This window comes from Salvelinus namaycush, chromosome 33 (assembly GCF_016432855.1).
Source record: "Salvelinus namaycush isolate Seneca chromosome 33, SaNama_1.0, whole genome shotgun sequence".
NCBI classification, from domain to species: domain Eukaryota; kingdom Metazoa; phylum Chordata; class Actinopteri; order Salmoniformes; family Salmonidae; genus Salvelinus; species Salvelinus namaycush.
In genome coordinates, this window is record NC_052339.1 from 33486462 (window position 1) to 33513281 (window position 26820).

At 40.9% G+C, this 26820-nt stretch overlaps 1 protein-coding gene across 1 annotated transcript; it reads left to right on the plus strand.

The window, feature by feature from the left end:
• The first annotated feature begins 2948 nt into the window (after nucleotides 1-2948).
• Nucleotides 2949-24236, plus strand: LOC120027921 (phenolphthiocerol/phthiocerol polyketide synthase subunit C-like). Its single transcript, XM_038973014.1, has 6 exons — nucleotides 2949-3006; nucleotides 3535-3688; nucleotides 6668-6828; nucleotides 13107-13313; nucleotides 13652-13833; nucleotides 18642-24236. The coding sequence occupies exons 1-6, from the start codon at nucleotides 2949-2951 to the stop codon at nucleotides 24234-24236; spliced, it is 6357 nt and encodes a 2118-aa protein (XP_038828942.1).
• The last annotated feature ends 2584 nt before the right edge of the window (nucleotides 24237-26820 follow it).

Sequence of the window (26820 nt, forward strand, 5' to 3'; positions counted from 1 at the left end):
AGGCTGTAAGGTAACAACATTTGGAAAGATAGAAAGGGCTTGAATCCTTTCCGTGAAAACTATAGTATTCATATATACTATACTATTTTTACATTTGGTGCATCTGCATATTCTACAAAACCTAAGAAAAGAGAGAGGGAAGTGAAAGACCCAAATAGGAAGTATGACGTAATGACGTGAGAAGTGGAGGAGCTGTGTCAGGGTAATAAGTAGGAATCCCCCTGACACTCTACTTGTGGTACCATGTGACTTCTTTGAAGTCCTATACCGTTTCTTGTTAACAACATCTTGACCTACAGTCAAGCCTACAAGGCCTTACAATAGGCTAGCTAGTGACCCTACAATAGGCTAGCTAGTGACCCTACAATAGGCTAGCTAGTGACCCTACAATAAGCTAGCTAGTGACCCTACAATAGGCTAGCTAGTGACCCCACAATAGGCTAGCTAGTGACCCTACAATAGGCTAGCTAGTGACCCTACAATAGGCTAGCTAGTGACCCCACAATAGGCTAGCTAGTGACCCTACAATAGGCTAGCTAGTGACCCTACAATAGGCTAGCTAGTGACCCTACAATAGGCTAGCTAGTGACCCCACAATAGGCTAGCTAGTGACCCCACAATAGGCTAGCTAGTGACCCTACAATAGGCTAGCTAGTGACCCTACAATAGGCTAGCTATTGACCCTACAATAGGCTAGCTAGTGACCCTACAATAGGCTAGCTAGTGACCCCACAATAGGCTAGCTAGTGACCCTACAATAGGCTAACTAGTGACCCTACAATAGGCTAACTAGTGATCCTACAATAGGCTAACTAGTGACCCTACAATAGGCTTGCTAGTGACCCTACAATCGGCTAACTAGTGACCCTACAATAAGATAGCTATCCACTTTACATTAAGCTAGCAACTCTACATTAGGCAAGCTAGTGACCTTACAATTGGTCAACTAGTGACCCTACAATAGCTATAGACTAGTTAGTGAAAGAGATTTGCGTCTGTTCAAATCTGGCATCAGGACAAAATGTGATTCAGAGTCCCCGAATATATTTTAAGTATTTTAATTAAACTCAAACTTATAAATGGTAAATGCAATTTTCGTATATACGGGTTCACTGTATCTCTGCGCAGGGTAGATCAGAGAACTGTGGAATGTACTCAAATAGTATTTTTTATACTATGACAATTTTATTCTCAACTTGTCCAGTTGGCCTATCATAGTAGAGGTTTAGCATGGTTAATACTCTTGCTCCTCCTTTGTGGGCCCCCGAACTTGTCCAAGCCCCTTGGCGTTTTCCTTGTCCACATCTGGTTGTTGGGTAGAGTAGCTCCGTCTTGGGTCCACCTCGATTCTTCACTTAAACAATTCCTAATATGGTACTGAACAGTCTCTTCACCACCCTGGTTGGCCCAGAGTGATGCACCCCTCCCCTCTCCAGACTGTCCACAGCTTTTATGGCCTGTGGTGGTCAATCCTTACACACCTACACACACACCCCCCTCTGTATTGTGTGTGTGTGTGTAACAAAACAATATTCATCTTCAAACTATAAGCTACCAGGCTATAGTGCATAAGCATAAATCCTAACATTAGCAACCCTATGTCAAAGAGAAAGCTGTATTTTTGCAAGAGATGAAAACTTGGAAATGATAAATGTGTCACCTGATGCCGACGCACTGTCGCAGGATACCAAGTGCATTTAAGTGAAGGGGGACATGTTTAACATTGTATCCAGAATGACTGCTATGTTACTAGTCATACCTGGCACAGACCATTCGGTAACACAGTTGTTGACTAAAATCGTCCTTGGGGGAAAAGTCTAATAAAATGATTTGCTATAATTTGCTATAATTTTTCAACGTTTTTTTGACTCAGGAAGAGTCACAGTCCTTTGCCAAATATTGTACATCAAAAGTCATTGCAACAAAATTAAAACATTCTGCCAACACCTCCAAAAAACTATGATCAAATTTGCTCTTTCTTTTAGAAACTTATCGTGGTCTAATTCTAACAGTTCCAAATTATACAGCATATTATTTCGTCACCATCAATGGTGAATGATGGCCGTTTTCCAGACAGACCTAGAATACCTCGTTGACGATGTGTACAGTTGAAGGATGGGTCTGATTTACAACGGAAAATATGCATGTGTATGGCGTACGCCAAGTTAGTATATCAAAATATTTTTATACGTACGCATTCATTTAAAAAACAATGGCGTATCTAGATATTTTGTGATATTTAGTTTATACATGAGTTCCCAGGTATTTTGTGATATTTAGTTTATACATGAGTTCCCAGGTATTTTGGACGCTCTGCAAGAAGCCAAACAACAGTTTTTTTGCGGGTGTCCATGTTTTTCCAGAGTTGACAGCTTGAACGCACGGAAGTCTGAGATTCCCCAGTTGGAATTGTGCTGCGTTCATAACATCTCATCAATTCGTATATACCAGAATATATTTATATTTATTTATAATCAACTTGAGTACAGATTTTGACAACGATTTTTACATGTTGCTCCCAAACGTATTATTACGACAAAATTAAATATTTCTTCACAAAAACAAATTGTTCTCACATATTAGCATTATTAAAACCCTCTATGCATCTCTTTTATTATCTTTCATATTCCCAATGACTTTTCTTACCCCAAATTCTTACACCAAATGCCCTGCCCACTTCACTCCTGCCCCAAAACGGTGACCAATCCAAGCAAGAGAAATTGGATAGAAAAGAGCAGACGCTCTGAGCTATCCTTCAAAGACCAACCTACTACTACTACTACTACTACTACTACTACTGCTAATGAGCCAAAGAAACTGGAGGCAAATTGAGCACCTTCTATCTGAGTTTAGTTTATACTAGAGGTTTAGAAATAAGTGCACGCATTTCAGTGTCCAGCTGGTGTGTGTCACAGACAGCCAGGATGGAGGAGGAAGAGGGAGCCAGGATGAAGGAGGAAGAGGGAGCCATTGCAGTTGTTGGCATCGGCTGCAGCTTCCCTGGAGGTTTGACAGTTTATCTATTTTGTGATGTAGCTAGTTCTCTTAAGAATTGTAATTCATTTCAGTATATCTTTTCACTCACTTTAAAGCAATTTGAGATGACTGGAAAGCAAAATAACTACTGTACAGATGTATGAGTAAAGAAAGGTCTAGAATCACCAGGCAAATCACTGGTTATTGCTATATGCAGTCATGGAATGTTTTCACCTCTTATAGAACCATAAGAAGCTGCTCAATTCATGTTGATTAATTAAATCATTACAATGCCAGCAATGTAAAACCTCAGACTACAGAGGTTATTAAACCGTGACAACTATTCTGAAACATCTACGAACTTAGGTATGATCTAAATATCTGATCCAAATATGCTTTTAAAGCAATGGTTTATTTACAGACAAGCTACATTTTGTTAAATAACTATTGGTATGAAAAAGAATGCTTTGATGTAAAACTAATATTTTGATTACTTATTAATGTTGAAACAATTTAGATTAATTTTCCGATTCTGATACAACCAATATTCAATTCCAGGTGAGGGGCTTGACAGTTTCTGGAAGGTTCTTCTGGAAGGGAAGAACTGTGCAGTTCCAATCCCAGACGAGAGGTTCAACAGTACTTACTGGTATGATGCTGACAACAGAAAACCTGGGAAGTCTCACACTATCAAAGCTGCTCTCATAGATGGGTGAGTACGAAAATTCACTGACCATTTCTTTTATTTACCACTGCTACTGTTACTCAATTAATCATTGGAAGGGTTTGATTCCAAAACACAATCTTTTTTTCATCTGAAGTGAATGTCTGCTTTCTGTATTAATTATGGCTGTTCGCATACTTTTAGAACATTGACCTATTTGCCTGTTAATTTATCATAGAATCACAGTCTACTTCACCAAACGGGTGATTTAACAAACGCATTTGCAAAAAAAGCACTGTCGTTGCACCAATGTGTACCTAACCATAAACATCAATGCCTTTCTTAAAATCAATACACAAGTATATATTTTTAAACCTGCATATTTAGTTCATATTTCCTGCTAACATGAATTTATTTTAACTAGGGAAATTGTGTCACTTCTCTTGCGTTCTGTGCAAGCAGAGTCAGGGTATATGCAGCAGTTTGGGCCGCCTGGCTCGTTGCGAACTGTGTGAAGACCATTTCTTCCTAACAAAGACCGTAATTAATTTGCTAGAATTGTACATAATTATGACATAACATTGATGGTTGTGCAATGTAACAGCAATATTTAGACTTAGGGTTGCCACCCGTTAGATAAAATACGTAACGGTTCCATATTTCACTGAAAGAATAAACATTTTGTTTTCGAAATTATCGTTTCCGGATTTGACCATATTAATGACCTAAGACTCGTATTTCTATGTGTTACTATATTATAATTAAGTTTATGATTTGATAGAGAAGTCTGACTGAGCGGTGGTAGGCAGCAGCAGGCTCATAAGCATTCATTCAAACAGCACTTTCCTGCATTTGCCAGCAGCCCTTCGCTGTGCTTCAAGCATTGCACTGTTTATGACTTCAAGCCTATCAACTCCCAGGATTAGGCTGGCAATACTAAAGTACCATTTAGAACATCCAATAGTCAAAGGTATATGAAATACAAATGGTATAGAGAAAAATAGTCCTATAATAACTACAACCTAAAACTTCTTACCTGGGAATATTGAAGACTCATGTTAAAAGGAACCACCAGCTTTCATATGTTCTGAGCAAGGAACTTAAACGTTAGCTTTTTTACATGGCACATATTGCACTTTTACTTTCTTCTCCAACACTTTGTTTTTACATTATTTAAACCAAATTGAACATCTTTCATTATTTATTTGAGACTAAAATGATTTTATTGATGTATTATATTAAGTTAAAATAAGTGTTCATTCAGTATTGTTGTAATTGTCATTATTACAAATATATATATATAAAAATCATCCGATTAATCGGTATCGGCGTTGAAAAATCATAATCGGTTGACCTCTAGTCTGAGGTCCTGAGCTCTCTGGAGCAGGTTTTCATCAAGGATCTCTCTTTATTTTGCTCCGTTCATCTTTCCCTCGATCCTGACTAGTCTCCCAGTCCCTGCCGTTGAAAAACATTCCCATTTCCTACAGCCGTGACACTTGGCATTCAGGCCAAAGAGTTCAGTCTTGGTTTCAGAGAATCTTGTTTCTCATGGTCTGCGAGTCCTTTAGGTGCCTTTTGGCAAACTCCAATGTACTGAGGAGTGGCTTCCGTCTGGCCACTCTACCATAAAGGCCTGATTGGTGAAATGCTGCAGAGATGGTTGTCCTTCTGGAAGGTTCTCCCATCTCCACAGAGGAACTCTGGAGATTTCTGAGTGACCATCGGGTTCTTGGTCACCTCCCTGACAAATGCTCTTCTCCCCCGATTGCTCAGTTTGGCCGGTTGGCCAGTTCTAGAAAGAGTCTTGGTGGTTCCAAAGTTCTTCCATTTAAGAATGATGAAGGCCACTGTGTTCTTGGGACCTTCAATGCTGCAGAAATGTTTTGTTACCCTTCCCCAGATCTGTGCCTCGACACAATCCTGTCTCGGAGCTCTACGAACAATTCCTTCAACCTCATGGCTTGGTTTTTGTTCTTACATGCACTGTCAACTGTGGGATCTTATATAGACTGGCGTGTGCCTTTCCAAATCATGTTCAATCAATTGAATTTACCACAGGTGGACTCCAATCAAGTTGTAGCAAGGATTATCAATGGAAACAGTTCAATTTCTAGTCTCATAGCAAAAGGTCTCAATACTTACTGTATGTAAATAAGTTATACGTTTTTATTTTTATTACATTTGCAAACATTTCTAAAAACCTGTTTTCGCTTTGTCATCAGGGGTTATTGTGCGTAGATTGATGAGGGAAAAAATATATTTAATCAATTTTAGGATGCTGCTGTAATGTAACAAAATGTGGAAAAAGTCAAGGGTTCAGAATACTTTCCGAATACCCTGTCTATGGCTCTGGCTATACTCCGAGTCCAATAAAAGGCCACTAAATTGTGCGGTTTTGTCACACAAAACAATGCCACAGATGTCTCAAGTTCTGAGGGAGCGTACAATTTGCATGCTGACTGCGTGAATGTCCACCAGAGCTGTTGCCAGATCATTTAATGTTCATTTCTCTACCATAAGCCGCTTCCAACGTCATTTTAGAGAATTTGGCAGTACGTCCATCCAGCCTCAAAATCGCAGACCAAGTATAACCATGCCAGCCCAAGACCTCCACATCAGGCTTCTTCACCTGCGGGATCGTCTGAGACCAGCCACCCGGACAGCTGATGAAACTGAGGAGTAAACCCTCCCAGGCCCATGCCACTACCCAGTCATGTGAAATCCATAGATTAGGGCCTAATTTATTTCAATAGACTGATTTCCTTAAATGAACTGTAACTCAGTAAAATCTTTAAAATTGTTGCGTGTTGCTTTCATATTTTTTGTTCAGTATGTATACAGTATATCACATTTTGGAATGAAACTCTTAATTTATATAACCAAAGGTACTATTGTAGAATGATATTGTTGGTAATGTGCAGTTGATCAACAAATGCTCTTGCCCCTGAATTCCCAGCTTCAGATTGCTTTAGTTGTATCCAATATTTTACACTCTTGTTTAGCGGTTAATGTTTTTATTCTTAGTTTCAATGAGCTAGACCTGAGGCTGTTTGGTGTCACCGATGCCGAGGCCGACCACATGGACCCTCAGCAGAAAGTCTTGCTGCACTGCACCTACAGGGCTCTAGAGAATGCTGGATTGCAAATAGAGAAAGCCAGCGGAACAAGGACTGGAGTATACCTGGGTAAAAGTTTTTATATACCTACAGTACCAGTCAAAAGTTTGGGCATAGCTACTCATTCAGTTCTTTATTTGTACTATTTTCAACATTGTAGAATGCCAAGACTGTGCAAAGCTGTTATCAAGACACAGGGTGGCTACTTTGAAGAATCACAAATATAAATATATTTAGATTTGTTTAACCCTTTTTTGGTTACTACACGATTCCCTATCTGTTATTTCACAGTTCACAGTCTTCAATAATATTCTACAATGTAGAAAATAGTAAAAATAAAGAAACCCCCATGAATGAGTACAGTAGGTGGGTCCAAACTTTTGACTGGTACTGTATAATGCTAAAGGCACACCAAATGCCTCTGCACTGGTTACATTTGTGTTGCTTCTTAATGTATGTATATATATATATTGCAGATTGTGGTTCTATCAATGTAGTTTTTTGCATCATTTCCAATCCCCCATATACTTTATTATTGTCCCATAACACTACCTCCCCTCCCCTAATTGGAGTAAAGTAATGTACAACAATACTTAGGCTTCTACTTCCAGCTGATACAATTAATAAAATACACTGCTCAAAAAAATAAAGGGAACACTAAAATAACACATCCTAGATCTGAATGAATGAAATATTCTTATTAAATACTTTTTTCTTTACATAGTTGAATGTGCTGACAACAAAATCCTACAAAAATTATCAATGGAAATCAAATTTATCAACCCATGGAGGTCTGGATTTGGAGTCACACTTAAAATTAAAGTGGAAAACCACACTACAGGCTGATCCAACTTTGATGTAATGTCCTTAACTTCTACTTAGTACTCATCCCAGATCCGGGAGCATCCTCATCAGTAAAAAGCTGACTAGCATAGCCTAGCATAGCGCCACAAGTAAATACTAGCATATAAATATCATGAAATCACAAGTCCAATACAGCAAATGAAAGATACACATCTTGTGAATCCAGCCATCATTTCCGATTTTTAAAATGTTTTACAGCAAAAACACAATATGTATTTCTATTAGCTAACCACAATAGCAAAAGACTCAACCGCATATTTTCACAATTTTTCTACCGCATAGGTAGCTATCACAAAACCAACCAAATAGAGATATAATTAGTCACTAACCAAGAAACAACTTCATCAGATGACAGTCTTATAACATGTTATACAATAAATCTATGTTTTGTTCGAAAATGTGCATATTTGAGGTATAAATCATATTTTTACATTGCAGCTACCATAAAAGATATCACCAAAGCAGCCAGAATAATTACAGAGAGCAACGTGAAATACCTAAATACTCATCATAAAACATTTATGAAAAATACATGGTGTACAGCAAATGAAAGATAAACATCTTGTGAATCCAGCCAATATTTCCGATTTTTTAAGTGTTTTACAGCGAAAACACAATATAGCATTATATTAGCTTACCACAATAGCCAAACACACAACCGCATTTATCAGAAGCAAAAGGTAGCGATCGCAAAAAAACAGCAAAAGATATAAAATGAATCACTAACCTTGACCAACTTCATCAGATGACAGTCTTATAACATCATGTTACACAATACATATATGTTTTGTTCGAAAATGTGCATATTTTGAGGTACAAATCTTGGTTTTACATTGTGAATACGTAGCCAAAATGCACAAAATTGTCCGGAGAAAGTTTGGACAGTCACCTAATCTAATCAAAGAACTCATCATAAACTTTACTAAAAAATACATGTTGTACAGCAAATGAAAGATACACTGGTTCTTAATGCAACCGCTGTGTTAGATTTTTTTAAATAACTTTAGTACGACATACAGCTTGCGTTATTGCGAGACAGCGCCCGCTATAAGGGCGGAGAATAGGACTAAACATTTCACACAAAAATACGAAATAACATCATAAATTGTTCTTACTTTTTGCTGAGCTTCCATCAGAATCTTGTACAAGGAGTCCTTGGTCCAGAATAATCGTTGTTTGGTTTTAGAATGTCCTCTTATCCTGTCGAATTAGCAACCATAGCTAGCCATGTGGCGCAAACGTGCCCAACTTCACCTGACGCAAAGAAAGAACATTCCAAAACTCGCAATAAACCTTCAATAAACTGATACAACTCGGTTGAAAAAACCTACTTTATGATGTTTTTCTAGTATGTATCAAATAAAAACAAAGCCGGAGATATTAGCCGTCTATACCGAAAGCTTTTCAGAAGCCAATGCTGATGTCCTTCCCGCGCCTAGGTAGAGAAAGGATATTGTGGGCACGTCATTCCAAGAGCTCTTGTTCGACCTCAGATCAAGCTAGACACCCCATTCCACCTTCCACTGCCTGGTGACATCTAGTGGAAGGCGTATAAAGTGCATGTATATCTATAGATTTCAAGAAATTGAATAGGAAAGCCCTGGAACAGAGCATTTCCTGTCAGGAAGTTTGCTGCAAAATTAGTTCTGTTTTACTCACAGATATAATTCAAACGGTTTTAGAAACTTGAGTGTTTTCTATCCAATAGAAATAATAATATGCATATTGTACGAGCTAGAATAGAGTACGAGGCAGTTTAATTTGGGCACGATTTTTTACAAAGTGAAAACAGCGCCCCCTATTGACAAAAGGTTTTAAAACAAGTCAAAATGAGACTCAGTAGTGTGTGTGGCCTCCACGTGCCTGTATGACCTCCCTACAATGCCTGTGCATGCTCCTGATGAGGTGGCGGATGGTCTCCTGAGGGATCTCCTCCCAGACCTGGACTAAAGCATCCGCCAACTCCTGGACAGTCTGTGGTGCAACGTGGCGTTGGTGGATGGAGCGAGACATGATGTCCCAGATGTGCTCAATTGGATTCAGGTCTGGGGAACGGGCGGGCCAGTCCATAGCATCAATGCCTTCCTCTTGCAGGAACTGCTGACACACTCCAGCCACATGAGGTTTAGCATTGTCTTGCATTAGGAGGAACCCAGGGCCAACCGCACCAGCATATGGTCTCACAAGCGGTCTGAGGATCTCATCTCGGTACCTAATGGCAGTCAGGCTACCTCTGGCGAGCACATGGAGGGCTGTGCGGCCCCCAAAGAAATGCCACCCCACACCATGTCTGACCCACCGCCAAATCGGTCATGCTGGAGGATGTTGCAGGCAGCCGAACGTTCTCCACGGCGTCTCCAGACTCTGTCACGTCTGTCACATGCTCAGTGTGAACCTGCTTTCATCTGTGAAGAGCATAGGGCACCAGTGGCGAATTTGCCAATCTTGGTGTTCTCTGGCAAATGCCAAACGTCCTGCACGGTGTTGGGCTGTAAGCACAACCCCCACCTGTGGACGTCGGGCCCTCATACCACCCTCATGGAGTCTGTTTCTGACCGTTTGAGCAGACACATGCACATTTGTGGCCTGCTGGAGGTCATTTTGCAGGGCTCTGGCAGTGCTCCACCTGCTCCTCTTTGCACAAAGGCGGAGGTAGCGGTCCTGCTGCTGGGTTGTTGCCCTCCTACGGCCTCCTCCACGTCTCCTGATGTACTGGCCTGTCTCCTGGTAGCGCCTCCATGCTCTGGACACTACGCTGACAGACACAGCAAACCTTCTTGCCACAGCTCGCATTGATGTGCCATCCTGGATGAGCTGCACTACCTGAGCCACTTGTGTGGGTTGTAGACTCCGTCTCATGCTACCACTAGAGTGAAAGCACCGCCAGCATTCAAAAGTGACCAAAACATCAGCCAGGAAGCATAGGAACTGAGAAGTGGTCTGTGGTCACCACCTATTGGGGATGTCTTGCTAATTGCCTATAATTTCCACCTTTTGTCTATTCCATTTGCACAACAGCATGTGAAATTTATTGTCAATCAGTGTTGCTTCCTAAGTGGACAGTTTGATTTCACAGAAGTGTGATTGACTTGGAGTTACATTGTGTTGTTTAAGTGTTCCCTTTATTTTTTTGAGCAGTGTATATACATTTTACGGACACATTACATTTTACATTAATTATCTCTCTATATATTTATATACTGTATATTTCTTTTTTTATCGCACCATTCAGCTCATCTATCTAAAAAAAAAAAATCCAGTCTTGACCTCTAATTGACAAATATTTTTCAACTGTGCTATAATGTTTCACAAAAGTTCTGGACCTTTCTATTGTCATATCGTTTCCACAGATTCTAAATTTAAAGATGAACTCCTTTACTAAAAGTACAAAAATATTATTGATCGACTGACCATGGCCTTTCAAGTCACCCAGCTGTGTTATTTGCAAAGATAGCTTTAAGTAAATGTTGTGATTTTTCAGCCATTCCTGAACCTGAAATCAAAAACAAGCTACATATAGGCAGTAACAAAACAAATTATCTAAAGATTCTGTCTCTTCGCAGCAAAATCTGCAGAGCTGGGATGGTTGTCCCCCATTTGTGTCCTTAATGTAAACCTGCACGGGGGTGCATTTGGAAAGTATTCAGAACCCCTTCCCTTTTTCCACTTTGTTACGTTACAACCTTATTCTAATCAGGCCTTTATGGTAGAGTGACCAGCCGGAAGCCACTCTTCAGTAAAAGGCTCATGACACAACAGTGATGAAACCAATAATTAACTTTTTGGCCTGAATGCCAAGTGTCACGTCTGGAGGAAACCTGGCACCATCCCTATGGTGAAGCATGGTGGTGGCAGTATCATGCTGTGGGGATGTTTTTCAGCAGCAGGGACTGGGAGACAAGTCAGGATTGAGGGAAAGCAGAACGGAGCAAAGTATAGAGAGATCCTTGATGAAAACCTGCTCCAGAGCACTCAGGACCTCAGACTGGGGTGAAGGTTCGCCTTCCAACAGGACAACGATCCTAAGCACCCTGCCAAGACAATGCAGGAGTGGCTTCGGGATAAGTCCTTCAGTGGCCCAGCCAGAGCCCGGACTTGAACCCGATCTAACATCTCTGGAGGCACCTGAAAGCTGCGGTGCAGCTATTTTCAACCTGACAGAGCTTGAGAGGATCTGCAGAGAAGAATGAGAGAAACTCCCCAAATACAGGTGTGCCAAGCCTGTTGCATCATACCTAATAAGACTCAAGGCTGTAATCGCTGCCATAGATGCTTCAACAAAGTACTGAGTAAAAATCAGAATACTTACTGTATGTACAGTTGAAGCCGGAAGTTTACATACACTTAGGTGAAACACGGGGGTGGCAGCATCATGTTGTGGGGGTGCCTTGCTGCAGGAGGGACTGGTACACTTCACAAAATAGATGGCATCATGAGGGAGGAAAATTATGTGGATATATTGAAGTAACATCTCAAGACATCAGTCAGGAAGTTAAAGCTTGGTCGCAAATGGGTCTTCCAAACGGACAATGACCCCAAGCATACTTCCAAAGTTGTGTCAAAATGGCTTAAGGACAACAAAGTCAAGGTAATGGAGAGGCCGTCACAAAGCCCTGATCTCAATCCTATAGAACATTTGTGGGAAGAACTGAAAAAACGTGTGCGAGCAAGGAGGCCTACAAACCTGACTCAGTTACACCAGCTCTGTCAGGAAGAATTGGCCAAAATTCACCCAACTTATTATGGGAAGCTTGTGAAAGGCTACCCGAAACGTTTGACCCAAGTTAAACAATTTAAAGGCAATGCTCCCAAATACTAATTGAGTGTATGTAAACTTCTGCCCCACTGGGAATGTGATGATAGAAATAAAAGCTGAACTAAATCATTCTCTCTACTATTATTCTGACATTACACATTCTTAAAATAAAGTGGTGATCCTTACTGACCTAAGACAGGGCATTTTTACGAGGATTAAATGTCAGGAATTGTGAAAAACTGAGTTTAAATGTATTTGGCTAAGGTGTATGGAAACTTCCAACTTCAACTGTAGATGGAATATTTGAGTTTTAATATTTGAATATAAGAGATTTGCGGAAAAAGTCAAAAAATCTATTTTTGCTTTGTCAATATGAGGTATTGTATGTAGATTGATGAGGAGAAAAAACAATTTAATCAATTTTAGAATAAGACTAATGTAACAAACTCTGAATACTTTCCAAATGCACTTTTTATAATAATTTAAATTGAAAAACTCTACGTTTTGAATCCACTCCTGTTTGTATCAGTTCATAAACCCCGTGCCATGGAATCGGCACATCAATCATCTCTTCCCAACTATCTTGCAACCAGTATGGCACGGCTGTCATTTTTGTGGTCCTTAAATGGAACTGGTAACCTTGGTAATTTACCTTGGTAATTTGACTTTTTATTATTATTTAGTGGTGACACCATATGATTGTTACTTATATTCATTTAAATTATAGGACTGATGAACAGCGACTACAATCTCACAACAGCCAAACGCAATCCCTGCTTGATCAACCATTGGACTGGCACTGGTAAATCCATGAGTATTGCGGCCAACCGGATATCCTACACCTTCAACCTCACTGGTCCATCAGTTGCCATAGACAGTGCCTGTTCCTCATCTCTTGTGGCACTGCACTTTGCTTGTCAAGCCATAAAACAAGGTACATATCTTTATCTAATTGTGAGTAAGAAAATTGCTTGGCTAGCATGGATGAGTATAAGTAGAAGACACAGTATGTACTGTATAGAAACATTTCACAGTCATTTCTATTTTTTTTTTTTTTAAATGGAGGATGGTTGTTGCTTGTTTTAATATGTAACGTAGATTGAATGTAGCCCCTCTCAGCCTGTCAATTGTGCACCGAGGGCATTTTCTAAAAAGATCAAGCAAAAAATAAAATCCTACTGTATGTTTGACTATTAATCCGTTTTCAGCTATATGAGCAGGTGCTGTTCGAGTGTCACCTGCAATGACATTAAAACATGTTTGTCCAACCAGGTGACTGTGAGATGGCTCTCTGTGGCGGTGTAAGCTGTATCATAGAGCCACAAGTCTTTGTCGCTCTCAGCAAGGCTAAGATGATTTCACCTGAAGGCACCAGCAAACCTTTCTCCAGCAGAGCAGATGGCTATGGCAGAGGAGAGGGTTGTGGGATTATTCTTCTGAAGCCACTGAAACAAGTGAGCGCTTATGATTTCTTCCATTTGCACTCGTTGCAGTACAGTTCAAACATATTCAAACATATTCAAACATTTTCAAACATATTCAAACTGGGCAAACATTTAGCCAATCAGGCCATAAAACTGTGTCTGGGAGTATTTGATCAATTGAATGAACTCTCAAGCTTTCATTTTGTCAAAGCACTTCTAGAGTATATGACCAATATGTGACATATACAGTGAGCTCCAAAAGGTATTGGGACAGTGACACAATTTTTGTTGTTTTGGCTGTGTCCTCCAGCACGTTGGATTTGAAATGATATAATGATTGTTAGGTTAAAGTGCAGATTGTCAGCTTTCATTTGAGGATGTTTTCATCCATATCAGGTGAACCATTTAGAAATCCCTTTTTGTACCAAACGTTTTGGGACAAATGTGACCCATTTCAGGAAACAAGGCGTATGTCGCGGGTCACTACTTCACAAATGTATTTTTGGGGCAGAATCAAAATGTATTTTGAGGGCTGAAATACCTTCTGGAACATGTGAACTTTCATGTGCCTTAATAACAAACTTGTAATCCATCTGTAAATACGAATACAATTGTTAAATGATGAGCCTAGTTGGTTTAGCCATGGAAAAAGTCATCAACCTTCCCATTAGCCATGATTGGCTGAGATAATGAGTGGGCTGGACATGCCGAGAGATGAGTTTGGATTGGTCTGCCATATAGCTCGCTTCTGTCTATTTGAGCTGGTCAGTATTGTAACGGTTTTGACTTGAGGTTATTATTTATAGGGGTGCCAGGTAGGTTGTGCCTACCAGAGAAAGCATTGGTTTCTCCTTTTGGTTTGGGAGGGAATGAGTCCCATCTGGTCCGTCAAGTCACACCAATACAAAGGACTTATGTAAAAGTCAGGATGGAAATATACTTTTCATAAACCCCTTAAAACATTGGAAAGAACTTCAAAAACAACTGTATTCTTTTGCGTGGGTTGTATTACCAACATAAATGATTACACACATAATAATAATATAACACAATGAGTTCTGGTTCCTCCAGAAATGTCCTGTACCTCGGGCCTAAAAGAGTCCAGACCGGTAAAGGAGTTCAGGGAACTCAAGTGACCTTTGTCACGCAATGTTTGTCCGTTCATTCAAGTGTAGCATAAACCCAGTATTAATCATACAATCAATATAACAATTATTTTACCACACAACTATAAAGCATATCAAATACTAATACGTCCTCACTTACAACTAACTACAAATCATCACGGTATACATCACCCCAAAACAAATGAAATACCGTATACAAAAAGGTTGTAGTCAGTCGGTCAGTCAGACAATAAAATCCGCCAACAGATCTCCAGTGGAGAAAGGCCACGAAGAACAAACGGAGAGGTGTAGTCCACAAACGCACAGAGTGGATCCGATCCTGGGTAAACTCGCTATTAGGCTACAAAAGCACACTTTTAAAGGCAACAAAACAAACGGAATAGAGAAGCTTCGGGAACTGAGGGTTGAACACATCCTCATTCACGTCTCCACCACAACCCCACCATTGCGCAGCTGATGCTGGCTATTTAATTGGGAATTAAAGGGGAAGCACCCTATTGGAAGGAGAAGCACAGACGGTTCAGAAAAATTCAGGGCCGTCACAGTATGTCTAGGTAATCCTGTCAACACAGCTTTTTTATTTTTATGTATCGCATAGTAAAACTGCATAAGCCTAATGTCAAGTTAAAGTGTACTGTTAGCTAGCTAACGTTAGCTGACCTGCTCACTAGCTAACATTACATGTATGCTCTCCACTTTCTGGAGGACCGAGTTTTGAAATCATTGGAATTCGAGTATGATAGCTAAGGAGATGGAGGAAAAACACCTGTCTCCGGATTACATCTGCAAACTAAGGGCAACCATGGCATCCGACAGTAGATGCGCCCATCCAGTATCTATACGGGTAAGATACTCTAGCTAGCTACATTTCCAGATATTACATGTTTCTAATTTTGACATAGTCTTTTCATTTCAAGTTAAAGTGTACTGTTAGCTAGCTAGCTAACGTTAGCTGGCTGGCTCGCTAGCTAACGTTACGTTTATGATCTTTTTATTCGTATCTCAGAGCCATTTGCTAACATTGAACCTGGTTGGTTAGCTACCTACAGATTCATGCAGGGTAGGAATGTCATGTTGGGATCATGATTCAATTGTTTACTTAGCTAGCTAGCTAGCTACATGTCGTAACAAAAGACTCTGAGTGTGCCAGAGCGCAGAATAACTGATGAATGTACGAACGCTCAACACCCGTTGAATATGGCCAGTGCCAGTAAATGTCAGCAAAAAAGGCATAATTAAATTGTTTCCAGCGGCACAGTTACAGTCACCAACGCTCAGGATAACATGAAAACAGCCTAACCAGCTCTGCTAGAGCGAGTAATATGGTCAGAGTGGGGTGTTCTCTCATTATGTGTTTGCAAGTAGCTAGCAAGTCAGCCAGTTAGCTTGAGTGCTTGACAGCCGTTGTGAGGTCAGAATATTTGGATCAACACTACTCATCGGCCGGAGCGTCCAGTGTGCGCTCTGAACGCTCCGAGAGCAGAACGCTCTGGATTTACAGACAATCTGACAGCACAGTTGCAGTCACCAACGCTCTGGATAACATAACAGCCTAACCAGCTCTGCATGGGCTAGTAATGTTCAGTGAGCTGTTCTCTCATTTGTGTCTGGAAGTAGCTAGCAAGTTAGCTTGGGTGCTTGACTGATTTTATTTTTTATTTTTATTATTATTATGAACAAAACAAATACAAAAACAGAAATATACAAACAAGAGTACATAAACCTAACAAACGGGGGTATTGTAACGGTGTTCCTCCTCCTCTTCATCCGAAGAGGAGGAGCAGGGATTGAACCAAGGCGCAGCGTTTTGATAAGACATGATATTTATTAAACAAGACGAAAACAAACTATACTTGACTAACTAACAAAATAACAAACGACGTAGACGAACCTGAACATAAGAACTTACATGACACGAAGAACGCATGAAACAGGAACAGACTACATAAACCGAACGAACGAACAAACAAACCGAGACAGTCCCGTGTGGCACGACAAACACAGACACAGGAGACAACCACCCACAACAAACAATGTGAAACAACCTACCTTAATATGACTCTCAATCAGAGGAAACGCCAAACACCTGCCTCTAATTGAGAGCCATATTAGGTCACCCTTTAAACCAACATAGAAACAGAAAACATAGACTGCCCACCCATACTCACGTCCTGACCAACTAACACATACAAAACTAACAGAAAACAGGTCAGGAACGTGACAGGTATTACATATCGACATACATTTTTTATTTGTCAAAAGGTTTCATGTTACGTATTGCTTTTTTGTTTTTACACTTACTGATCATTTCAAAATAATATTTCAAATTTATCTTAAACAATGGGTTTGTTCTCGGCCGACTTGAAAAATAAACAAATTAACAGTGAAAGTTATATCAGGGTCCATATAATTTAAATAAAAATTAAACATAATATCCGAGTCTTTCAAATTAACGTTAATATTAGTTTATTTTAAAATACAATCTAACTCACTCCAAAACCTTCTGACATAAGAACAGTCCCAAAATAAATGGTCAAGAGTCTCTGGGTCACAACCACAGAGTACACATTTGTTATCAATAGCTATTTTGAATCTGTGTATAATAAAGCTTAAGAGGGTGTGAACGATGGTGAAGAGGTGTAGACAAAGAAGGGCTCTCCAGTAGTAGGACCAAAATATTCAAAGGCCATTTTCTCAAAAGTGAAATTACAAGTTTATCAACTTTCAAAGCAGAATTACTTTCACATTGTTCCTCACCTGTAGTGTATGATATATAATGTTATATCTCTCTACTTTAATCCAATGTAAAAAAAAAAAAAAAAAAAAAACACAATTTCAAATTTTGCTACATAAGACCGATTTCAGCCGGTCGGCCACACATTCACTTGTGTAATAAAGTAGTCTAAAGTTTAGTATTTGGTCCCATATTGATTACATCAAGCGTGTGACTCTACAAACTTGTTGGATGCTTTTGCTGTTTGTTTTGGTTGTGTTTCAGATTATTTTGTGACCAATAGAAATTAATGGTAAATAATGTATTGTCATTTTGGAGTCTCTTTTATTGTAAATAAGAATAGAATATGTTTCTAAACACTTGTACATTAATGTGGATGCTACCACGATTATGGATATTCCTGAGTCATGATGATTGAGAAATTCAGACTCTCAAATATCTATCCCCCAAGACATGCTAACCGCTCACCATTACAATAACAGGGGAGGTGAGGATTCTGGGGGGTATGATATTTTCTCATTCATCATTATTGACAATTAATTCAGGACTATCCGTAATCATGGTAGCATCCACATTAATGTAAAAAAAAACTGCTGTAATTTCTAAACCATTCACACGATATGGATGGAAATAGTTGCAAATTATATCTGACAGTCTGCGCTTTAACCTCATAGTCATTGTATAATTTCAAGAACAGAGCCAAAACAACAATACATGTGTCACTGTCCTAGTACTTTTGGAGCTGACTATGCTTATCGTCCCTTATTGCCAATTTAATTTAGACTGCAATAGACAAGCTATTATGTCTAATCTTTATGACTATGTTTTACTTGTAGATCTGCATATAACATTTGACCAAAAGCAATTTAAGCTGGAGCCAAACAGTTCCATGTGGAGTTACATGCAGAAAAAAGTTGGCACAAACACTGGTCCATCAAACATGATATCAATTCTGTTGAATTTCAAATATTTTACAGGCCTTGAAAGACTGTGACCATGTGTGGGGCATCATAAGCAACACTGCTGTAAACCAAGATGGCCACACAGTCACTCCAATTACCAAGCCATCCATGGTCCAGCAAGAGGAGCTGCTGCGCGGAATCTATTCAGAGTCTGACCTGTTATCGGTCCAGTACATAGAGGCTCATGGGACTGGAACTCCAGTGGGGGATCCCATAGAAGCAGGCAGCATCTCCAAAGTCATTGCCAAAGCCAGACCTCCAGGTTCAGAGACACTCCTCATCGGCTCTGTGAAAGGCAACATTGGACACACTGAATCTGCAGCTGGAGTGGCAGGGCTAATCAAGGTACTCCTAATGATGAAACATGAAACCATTGTCCCTTCCCTGTTCTACTCTGAGGACAGTGCCAGTATAGATGCTAAAGCCTTGAATGTAAAAGTTCCCACTAAAGCAGAAAAGTGGGGCAATGCAGGCTCTGTTGAACGGGTTGCAGGGATCAATAATTTTGGTTTTGGGGGCACAAATGCCCACACCATTGTCAAACAGTACAACAAGTCTCAAACCAAAACAGCTAGGGTTGATCGGTCATATGAGTATTTTGTCCTCTCAGCAGCCTCAGAAAAATCCCTTAGCATGATGATACAGGACACAGCTGAACAGATAAGTGCAGACATAACAGTGGACCTCCAGAGTTTGTCATATACGTCAGCCTGTAGAAGAAGCCACTTGAAACGTAAATACAGGAGGGCATTCACAACATCATCACTGGTTGATCTGAGAAACCAGCTCAAATCTGCTTTGAACAAAAAGACTGACCCGTCCATGCTCAATCCAAGGTTAGTGTTTGTTTTCTGTGGGAATGGTGTGACCTACCAAGGCATGTGCAAGCAGTTGCTAAAACAGGAACCAGTGTTCAGAGAGAAGATAAGGGAGGTTGAGGCACTTTTTCAAAGGTACCAAAGAATGTCCATCACAGACAAACTGGAAAGTGGATCGAATGATGATGGCTTTTCAAAACCAGATGTTGTCCAGCCCCTCCTCTTTGCCATTCAGGTTGGCATAGCCAGTCTCTTCAAGCACTGGGGCATCAAACCTGATGCCATTCTTGGCCACTCTGTAGGAGAGGTTGCTGCTGCCCACTGCTCTGGTCTGTTGTCCCTTGAGGATGCAGTGAAGGTGATCTACTTCCGCAGTACTCTGCAGAATAAGGTCACAGGAGGGAAAATGCTTGTGGTCAGTAACATGGTCGTATCAGAGGTCTTCAACCTCCTTCCCTTCTACTCAAATAAGATTTCCTTGGCTGCCTTCAACAGCCCACAGTCCTGCACCCTCTCAGGTGATGCAGAGGCTATAGACAGTCTCCATCGAAAGCTGAGCAGCTCAGTCAAGAGTAAGAATCTGTTCCTCCGTGTTCTGGATGTCCCTGCTGCATACCACAGCCAGATGATGGATCCCATCCTGTCTCAACTAGAGGACAGTATTGGCTATTTACAGGTCAATGATGTTGAGGCAGAATTGTTCTCCACAGTGACAGGAAAGGAGGTAGAGCAACCAGACTTCAGCACAGGCAAATACTGGGCCAGGAACATACGAGATCCAGTTTCATTTGAACAGGCAGTGAGATCAGCAGCCAAAGAGAAAAAGAATGTAGTCTTGGTGGAGATTGGCCCGAGAAGAGCTCTACAAAGAAACATCCAGGAGACTCTGGGAAATGACACCATAGTTCTGTCCTCAGTGCAGCCAGATAAAGATCATGAGACAATGCTGAATACTGTGTCCAAACTGTTTGAGTCGGGGGTTCAGGTAGACTGGGATCAGTTCTACAGAGGTTGTGAGACATCCCCAACACTTTTCCCAAGGTATCAGTTTGATTGTGTGAAGAACGATGTCATCTTTGAGGCAGGTACATTTGGCTGTCATCCTGTGTTAACTCAGAGAGGCAATGATGGAAAAACCTTCAGCTGTGATCTGGCTTCAGCCTCAGTGTCTTACCTGCAGGACCATAGACACAATGGTGTTGCAATTGTCCCTGGTGCGCTCTATACTGAGTTGGGTTTGGCTGCCTTCATGGCCAGTGCCAAACCAAAGGTGCCACTCAACACACTGCAACTCAGTGTCAGTTTTCAGAGTCCATTTGTCATTTCCCCAAATTCTCCTGAGTTGAGTGTCAAACTGGATCACATTGAAAACGAGACAACGTTTAAGATACAATCTCCTACAGTAACGTATGCATCAGGCAGCATATCATGCAAGACAGGGAGGTTGGCCGAGGAACAGTACATCTCTATAGACTCGGTTTACAAGCGATGCACATCAACTATGAGTACTGATGACTTCTACAATTACCTAAGTAAGAGAGGGTTTCAGTATGGTTCTGTTTTCAGAAACAGAGGAGATGTCCGTTATGGTGAAGACTTGATGGAAGCCATCTCTGTTGTGTCTGTCCCTGAAGAGCTCCTGCCACAGTTGCATGACTTCTGCATTCATCCTGTAGTGCTAGACTACTTGCTACAACTGACTCAAGTCACAACAGCGAATGCATTCATGGCAAGGCCTGGCTTTCCTGCAGAAATTGGCAGTTTGACTGTTCACGAACCCTTGCAGCCTGAAATGGTTCTGTATTTGAGAGCTGCAAATGTTGCAGTGGACCATTTTGAAGTATCTGGCTGTTTCACAGACAAAGCAGGCCGGGTGTTGGTTGAACTGAAGCATGTTATATTCAAGTATCTTGGAAGTCAATCTTGTGTAGTTGAAGAGTACTTCTTCCACAATGACTTCAGTGTTGTCTCTGATGACTACAATGACTTCAGTGTTGTCTCTGATGCCTGCAAGCCAACTAATACTCCCAAGGCATTGGTCTTCGCTGACCAGGCGGGTGTATCCGAAGCCATGCGAAAACATTTGAGCTCACAGTCTCAATACATCTCTTGCACACATGCCAATGATCTCTTGAGCCGTGGATTTAAAGCGCTGTTTGATCAAATCTCAAATCTGAACAGCTTTGAAGAAATCTTGTTTGTGTGGAGCAACGACAATGTTACCTCCCACAAAACAGAGGCTATCCTGGAGAACATGGTAAGCTGCTGTGAGATGTTCCGACAAATAGTCCTGGAACTGAAGGTAATGAAATTTCCAAATTCCATCAGAGCAATAACCTACCGGTCAGCAGAGAACACAGTGGACCGTATCAGCGCAGGCTTTGTCATGTCAGGCATGACTAGATCGTGTGCTGCAGAAATGTCAGATCTTTCCTTCCAGCTGATTGACATCAGCTCTGTCTCTACAGAGGACATCAGAGCTCTGTCTCAGGTCCTTGACTCATTCCCCTGCAGCAAATACCCAGAATTGGTGGTGAAAGATGGGCAGATTCTGAAACCTTCCATAGTGCACACGCCCACTGAAAGCAGTAACAACTCACAGGGAAATGTCCACTCTTTGAAGTCTAGGCAGTGCATCCTTCAGACTGCTGATCCGTACAGAATGACTAGCTTGTCTGCTGTTCCCTGTGATGTTGAGAATATAAACATCCAAGTGAAATCAGTTGAGATTCAGCTCAGTAAGATATGTGTTCATTCCTCAGACTACTGTCCTGTCAGTGTCTCTGACCTGAACTATGGTCAGACAATATACTGGAACAATCACACATCTCAGAACCACCAGCTTCTGGCTCTTGACTTCAGTGGTACTGTCACAGCTGTAGGGAAAGATGTAAACACACTGAAAGTGGGAGACCATGTTGTATCATGTTATCCCATTGCTGCATCTTCTAAGATTGTGATTCCTGAAGCAGCATGCTACAAGACAAAGAGGCTCACATTTCTGAAAGAGGCTCCTTGTGTGTCCTACTTTGTTCTTGCATGGGAAGTCTTGCATCATGCATTACCCAAAGTCAAACAGCGGAGGTTGGGCATCATCTCATCTGTTCCTAACTCAGGTTTGACAAAGGTCTTAGCCCAAACTGCAAACAAATCAGGATGGTATAACATTGTCTTGCCTCAGTTTAGTGATCAGCTTCACAATGTGAACAAGCTTGATGCATTTGTCCTTTTGCCACCATTTGACAAATCTCAGTTTGAAAAAGCTTGCAATGTTTCCGGTGTGAGACACATTGTTGCTGTATGCGAAAATGAGTGGCAATCCTCCTTTTCACAAAATGTCTTCAGTTGTGGAAATGATGATGTTCGCATTCAGACTGTTCAGATGTCTAGCATATTGGAAAAGGGATCTATCAGAGCAGAAAAGCCTCACATTTACCGTTGGCTCAAATCAATGCATTTGAACAAGAAGTCTTTAGATTTTGAAACCAACACCTTTCAGAGAATTTCATCCGGTAGCATTGACTTCCTGCCTGTTGAGGAATCTGAGTCGTACTTCAGCTCAAAGACCCTGTCTGTTGTGGCACTGGGTAAAGATGATTCAAAAGGTGCACTGTCCGACATTCAGTTGCTGCCTAAACCAAACCAGCTTTTCCAGAAGAAGTCTGTGTACATCGTTACAGGTGGTCTAACTGGACTAGGGTTTGAAACAGTGAAATTCATTGCACATCGAGGAGGTGGGTACATTGTCATTCTTTCCAGAAGCAGTCCCTCGCCAGACATACAGCAGGAGATAAGCAACATTAAGAGTCAGTATGGTGCCACAGTCGTAAGCTTGCAGTGTGATGTCTCAATCTCTGCACAAGTGGTAAAGACCATTACAGCAATTGGGGAAAGTTTCCCATCTTGTCCAATCAGAGGGTTGTTCCACAGCGCTGTCGTCCTGCACGATGGGCTGATTGAAACTCTTGACAAATCTCTCTATGAGAAAGTCCTGAAGCCCAAATTGAATGGGGCTCTGAATCTGCACCACGCCACAAAACACTGCAAGTTAGATTACTTTGTGTGTTATTCCTCCATTTCTGCCTTTATTGGCAATGCGTCACAAACAAACTATTGTGCAGCCAACTCCTTCTTGGACACATTCTGTCAGTATCGGCGAAACGTTGGACTCGCAGGACAGTCCATCAACTGGGGAGCTTTGAACCTTGGTCTCTTGTTGAACAAAGACCATTTACAAACATTTCTGTCAGCAAAGGGGATGATGGTCTTGGAGGTTGCAGAAATCCATGAGAGCCTAGAACAATGCCTTCTGCTGAACAGACCCCAACAGGTTGTCTGCAAGTTCAGTTTCAATAACCTGAGGCGTCATGTTCTTATTCACAATGCCGCCCTAAAAATGCGTCTAGGCGCACTGGTGGCTGAGGCGCTAACAAAAGCCAAAGCGGTAGATACAATATATGACCAACCTACCGTGTCCAAGTCACCAAGTGAATACGTCAGGTCGGTGCTCAGGGAAAAGCTAGGTGTTGACAATGATCAGCTGAATGACGATTCTTCTCTCACTGCATTAGGCATTGACTCAATGCTAGCCATGACTTTGCAGAATCTTCTCTTTCAAGACAGCGGTGTGAATGTTCCCCTGGTTAAATTGCTAGACCCCGACAGCACACTGTCTACTTTGGTAGCAATGCTGAAAGAGGGTGCAAACCAGGAATTTGAGCATGGTGATGAACTTGTTTTGGATCTGATGGGTAATAATGAGGAAGTAAATGACATGTCGGCTGTATTGTAGAGACTGATTCCATCAACATGTAAATTGTTAAAGCTTATTCATTGCAGTCAGCTTAATTTTTGATTTGATTTATTAGGATCCACATTAGCCGACGTCAATGGATACAGCTAGTCTTTACAATTCATATACATTTTGAAAACATTAACATGTAGTATGTGTGCGCATCTATCAGTTCCACATACAGTACATGCACACAATAAGTAGGTCACATGGGGAAGAGGCGTTGTGCCGTGAGTGTGTGTCAGTGCTGTATGTAAGTCGACTATGCAAAAAAAAAAATGAATTTACAACACATTGTTTCTTATAAAAACAAGAAGTGACACAGTCGGTCTTCCTCAACTCTTAGCCAAGAGAGACTGGCATGCTGTAACAGCAGTCTAAGTCGTCCTCCTCCTCAGACGAGGAGAGGCGAGAAGGATCTGAGGACCAATGTGCAGCGTGGTAATTTTCCATGATTTAATTAACACAAAACAAGACACTATACAAAATAAACTAACCGTCACAGTCCTAGCTGGTGCAGACAAAACACAAAGACAGGAAACAACCACCCACAATCCCCAACACAAAACAAGCCACCTATATATGATTCTCAATCAGGGACAACGATTGACAGCTGTCTCTGATTGAGAACCATATTAGGCTGAACACAGAAACAGACGAACTAGACACACAACATAGAATTCCCACCCAGCTCACGTCCTGACCAACACTAAACAAGCAAAACACATAAGAACTCTGGTCAGGACGTTACACATGCATAGTATTAATACCAGCCCTCTGATTACAATGAAGAGCAAGAAGTGTCGATCTGTTCTGGACCAGCTGCAGCTTAACTGGGTCTTCCCTTGCAACACCTGGCCATATGACTGGACAATAATCAAGATAAGATCAAACTAGAGCCTGCAGGACTTGCTTTGTGTCGTGTGGTGTCAAAAAAAGCAGTGCATCTCTTTATTATAATTTTTTTATTTAACCTTTATTTAACTAGGCAACTCAGTTAAGAACACATTTTTATTTACAATGACGGCCTACCCCGGCCAAACCCGGACGACGCTGGGTCAATTGTGCACCTCCCTGTAGGACTCCCAATCGTGTCCAGATGTGATACAGCCTGGAATCAAACCACGGACTGTAGAGACGCCTCTTGCACTGAGATACAGTACCTTAGACAGCTGCGACACTCGGGAGCCTATTACGGACAGACCTATCCCCATCTTTACAACCATTGCATATATATGTTTTGACCATGACAGTTTACAATCTAAAGTAACACCAAGTAATTTAGTCCCCTCAACTTGTTCAACAGCCACACCATTCATTACCAGATACAGCTGAGGTCTAGAACTTAGGGAATGATTTGGACCAAATAAAATGCTCTTAGTTTTAGAGATGTTCAGGACCAGTTTATTACTGGCCACCCATTCTTTGTTAAGGGTTTCAGTGACTTTATTCAATGTGGTTGCTGATGTGTATATGGTTGAACCATCAGCATACATGTACACACATGCGTTGTTTAATGCCAGAGGCAGGTCATTGGTAAAAAATAGAAAAGAGTAGTGGGCCTAGAGAGCTGCCCTGCGGTACACCACACTTGAGTTTGATTTGTTCATGAGGCTTAGCCATATAGAAGGCTAACTTTAGATTAATTAATATATACATTTCCCTATTATTTGAATGATTAAATATCAATAATGCATACATTGTTACTCAAATACATTTATTTATGGAACGAACTATAATATATATTATATTATAATAATATAATTTGCAATTTAATATAATACAGGATTTTTACTAGAGAAAGTGTTAACAAAGTGGTCAAATATTTGTGTGACAATTATTATTCCTCTTTTTCTTTTATTATGGTAAAAAGTAGACAACCTTTCAAATGATGGTGATTTATTCTCACAAAATGTATTATGCATTATCCTGATATAATAAACATTGTTATGTCTTGATTGTAGTTAATGAGAGGTATTGACATGTTGAAATCACTGAGCTGACTGTTCAAACGACTAGCACACAGCTCAGACACACCCATGCATACCCCACAAGACATGCCACAAGAGGTCTGTCTCTTCACAGTCCCCAAGTCCAGAACAGACTCCGGGAAATGCACAGTACTACACAGAGCCGTGACTACATGGAATTCTATTCCACATCAAGTAACTCATTCAAGCCATAAAATCTGATTGAAAAAAACAAATAAAAGTACACCTTATGGAACAGCGGGGACTCTGAAAAGACACACACACAGGTACAGACACACGTTTACGCACACACACACTAGCACACGGACTCTCCACACACATACATTGTAATATTGTTGTATCGTGGTATTATACATTTTATATTATAGATATGTAGTGGTGTAATACTGTTATTATGATGTACCGTTTTATTTGAGATTTTTGGGGGTGATGTAAGCCCCTTAATGTATTTGGACCCCAGGAAGAGTATCTGCTGGCTCGGCAGGAACTAATGGGGATCCATAATAAACCCCAGGAAGAGTAGCTGCTGTCTTGGCAGGAACTAATGGGGATCCATAATAAACCCCAGGAAGAGTAGCTGCTGCCTTGACAGG

Excerpts from the sequence above, each read along its gene's own strand:
- LOC120027921 (XM_038973014.1), top strand. The coding sequence starts at position 2,949 with ATGAAGGAGGAAGAGGGAGCCATTGCAGTTGTTGGCATCGGCTGCAGC. Across the intron at positions 6,829-13,106 it reads AAGGACTGGAGTATACCTGG|GACTGATGAACAGCGACTAC; the intron begins GTAAAAGTTTTT and ends TTTAAATTATAG. Across the intron at positions 13,314-13,651 it reads TTGTCAAGCCATAAAACAAG|GTGACTGTGAGATGGCTCTC; the intron begins GTACATATCTTT and ends TTGTCCAACCAG.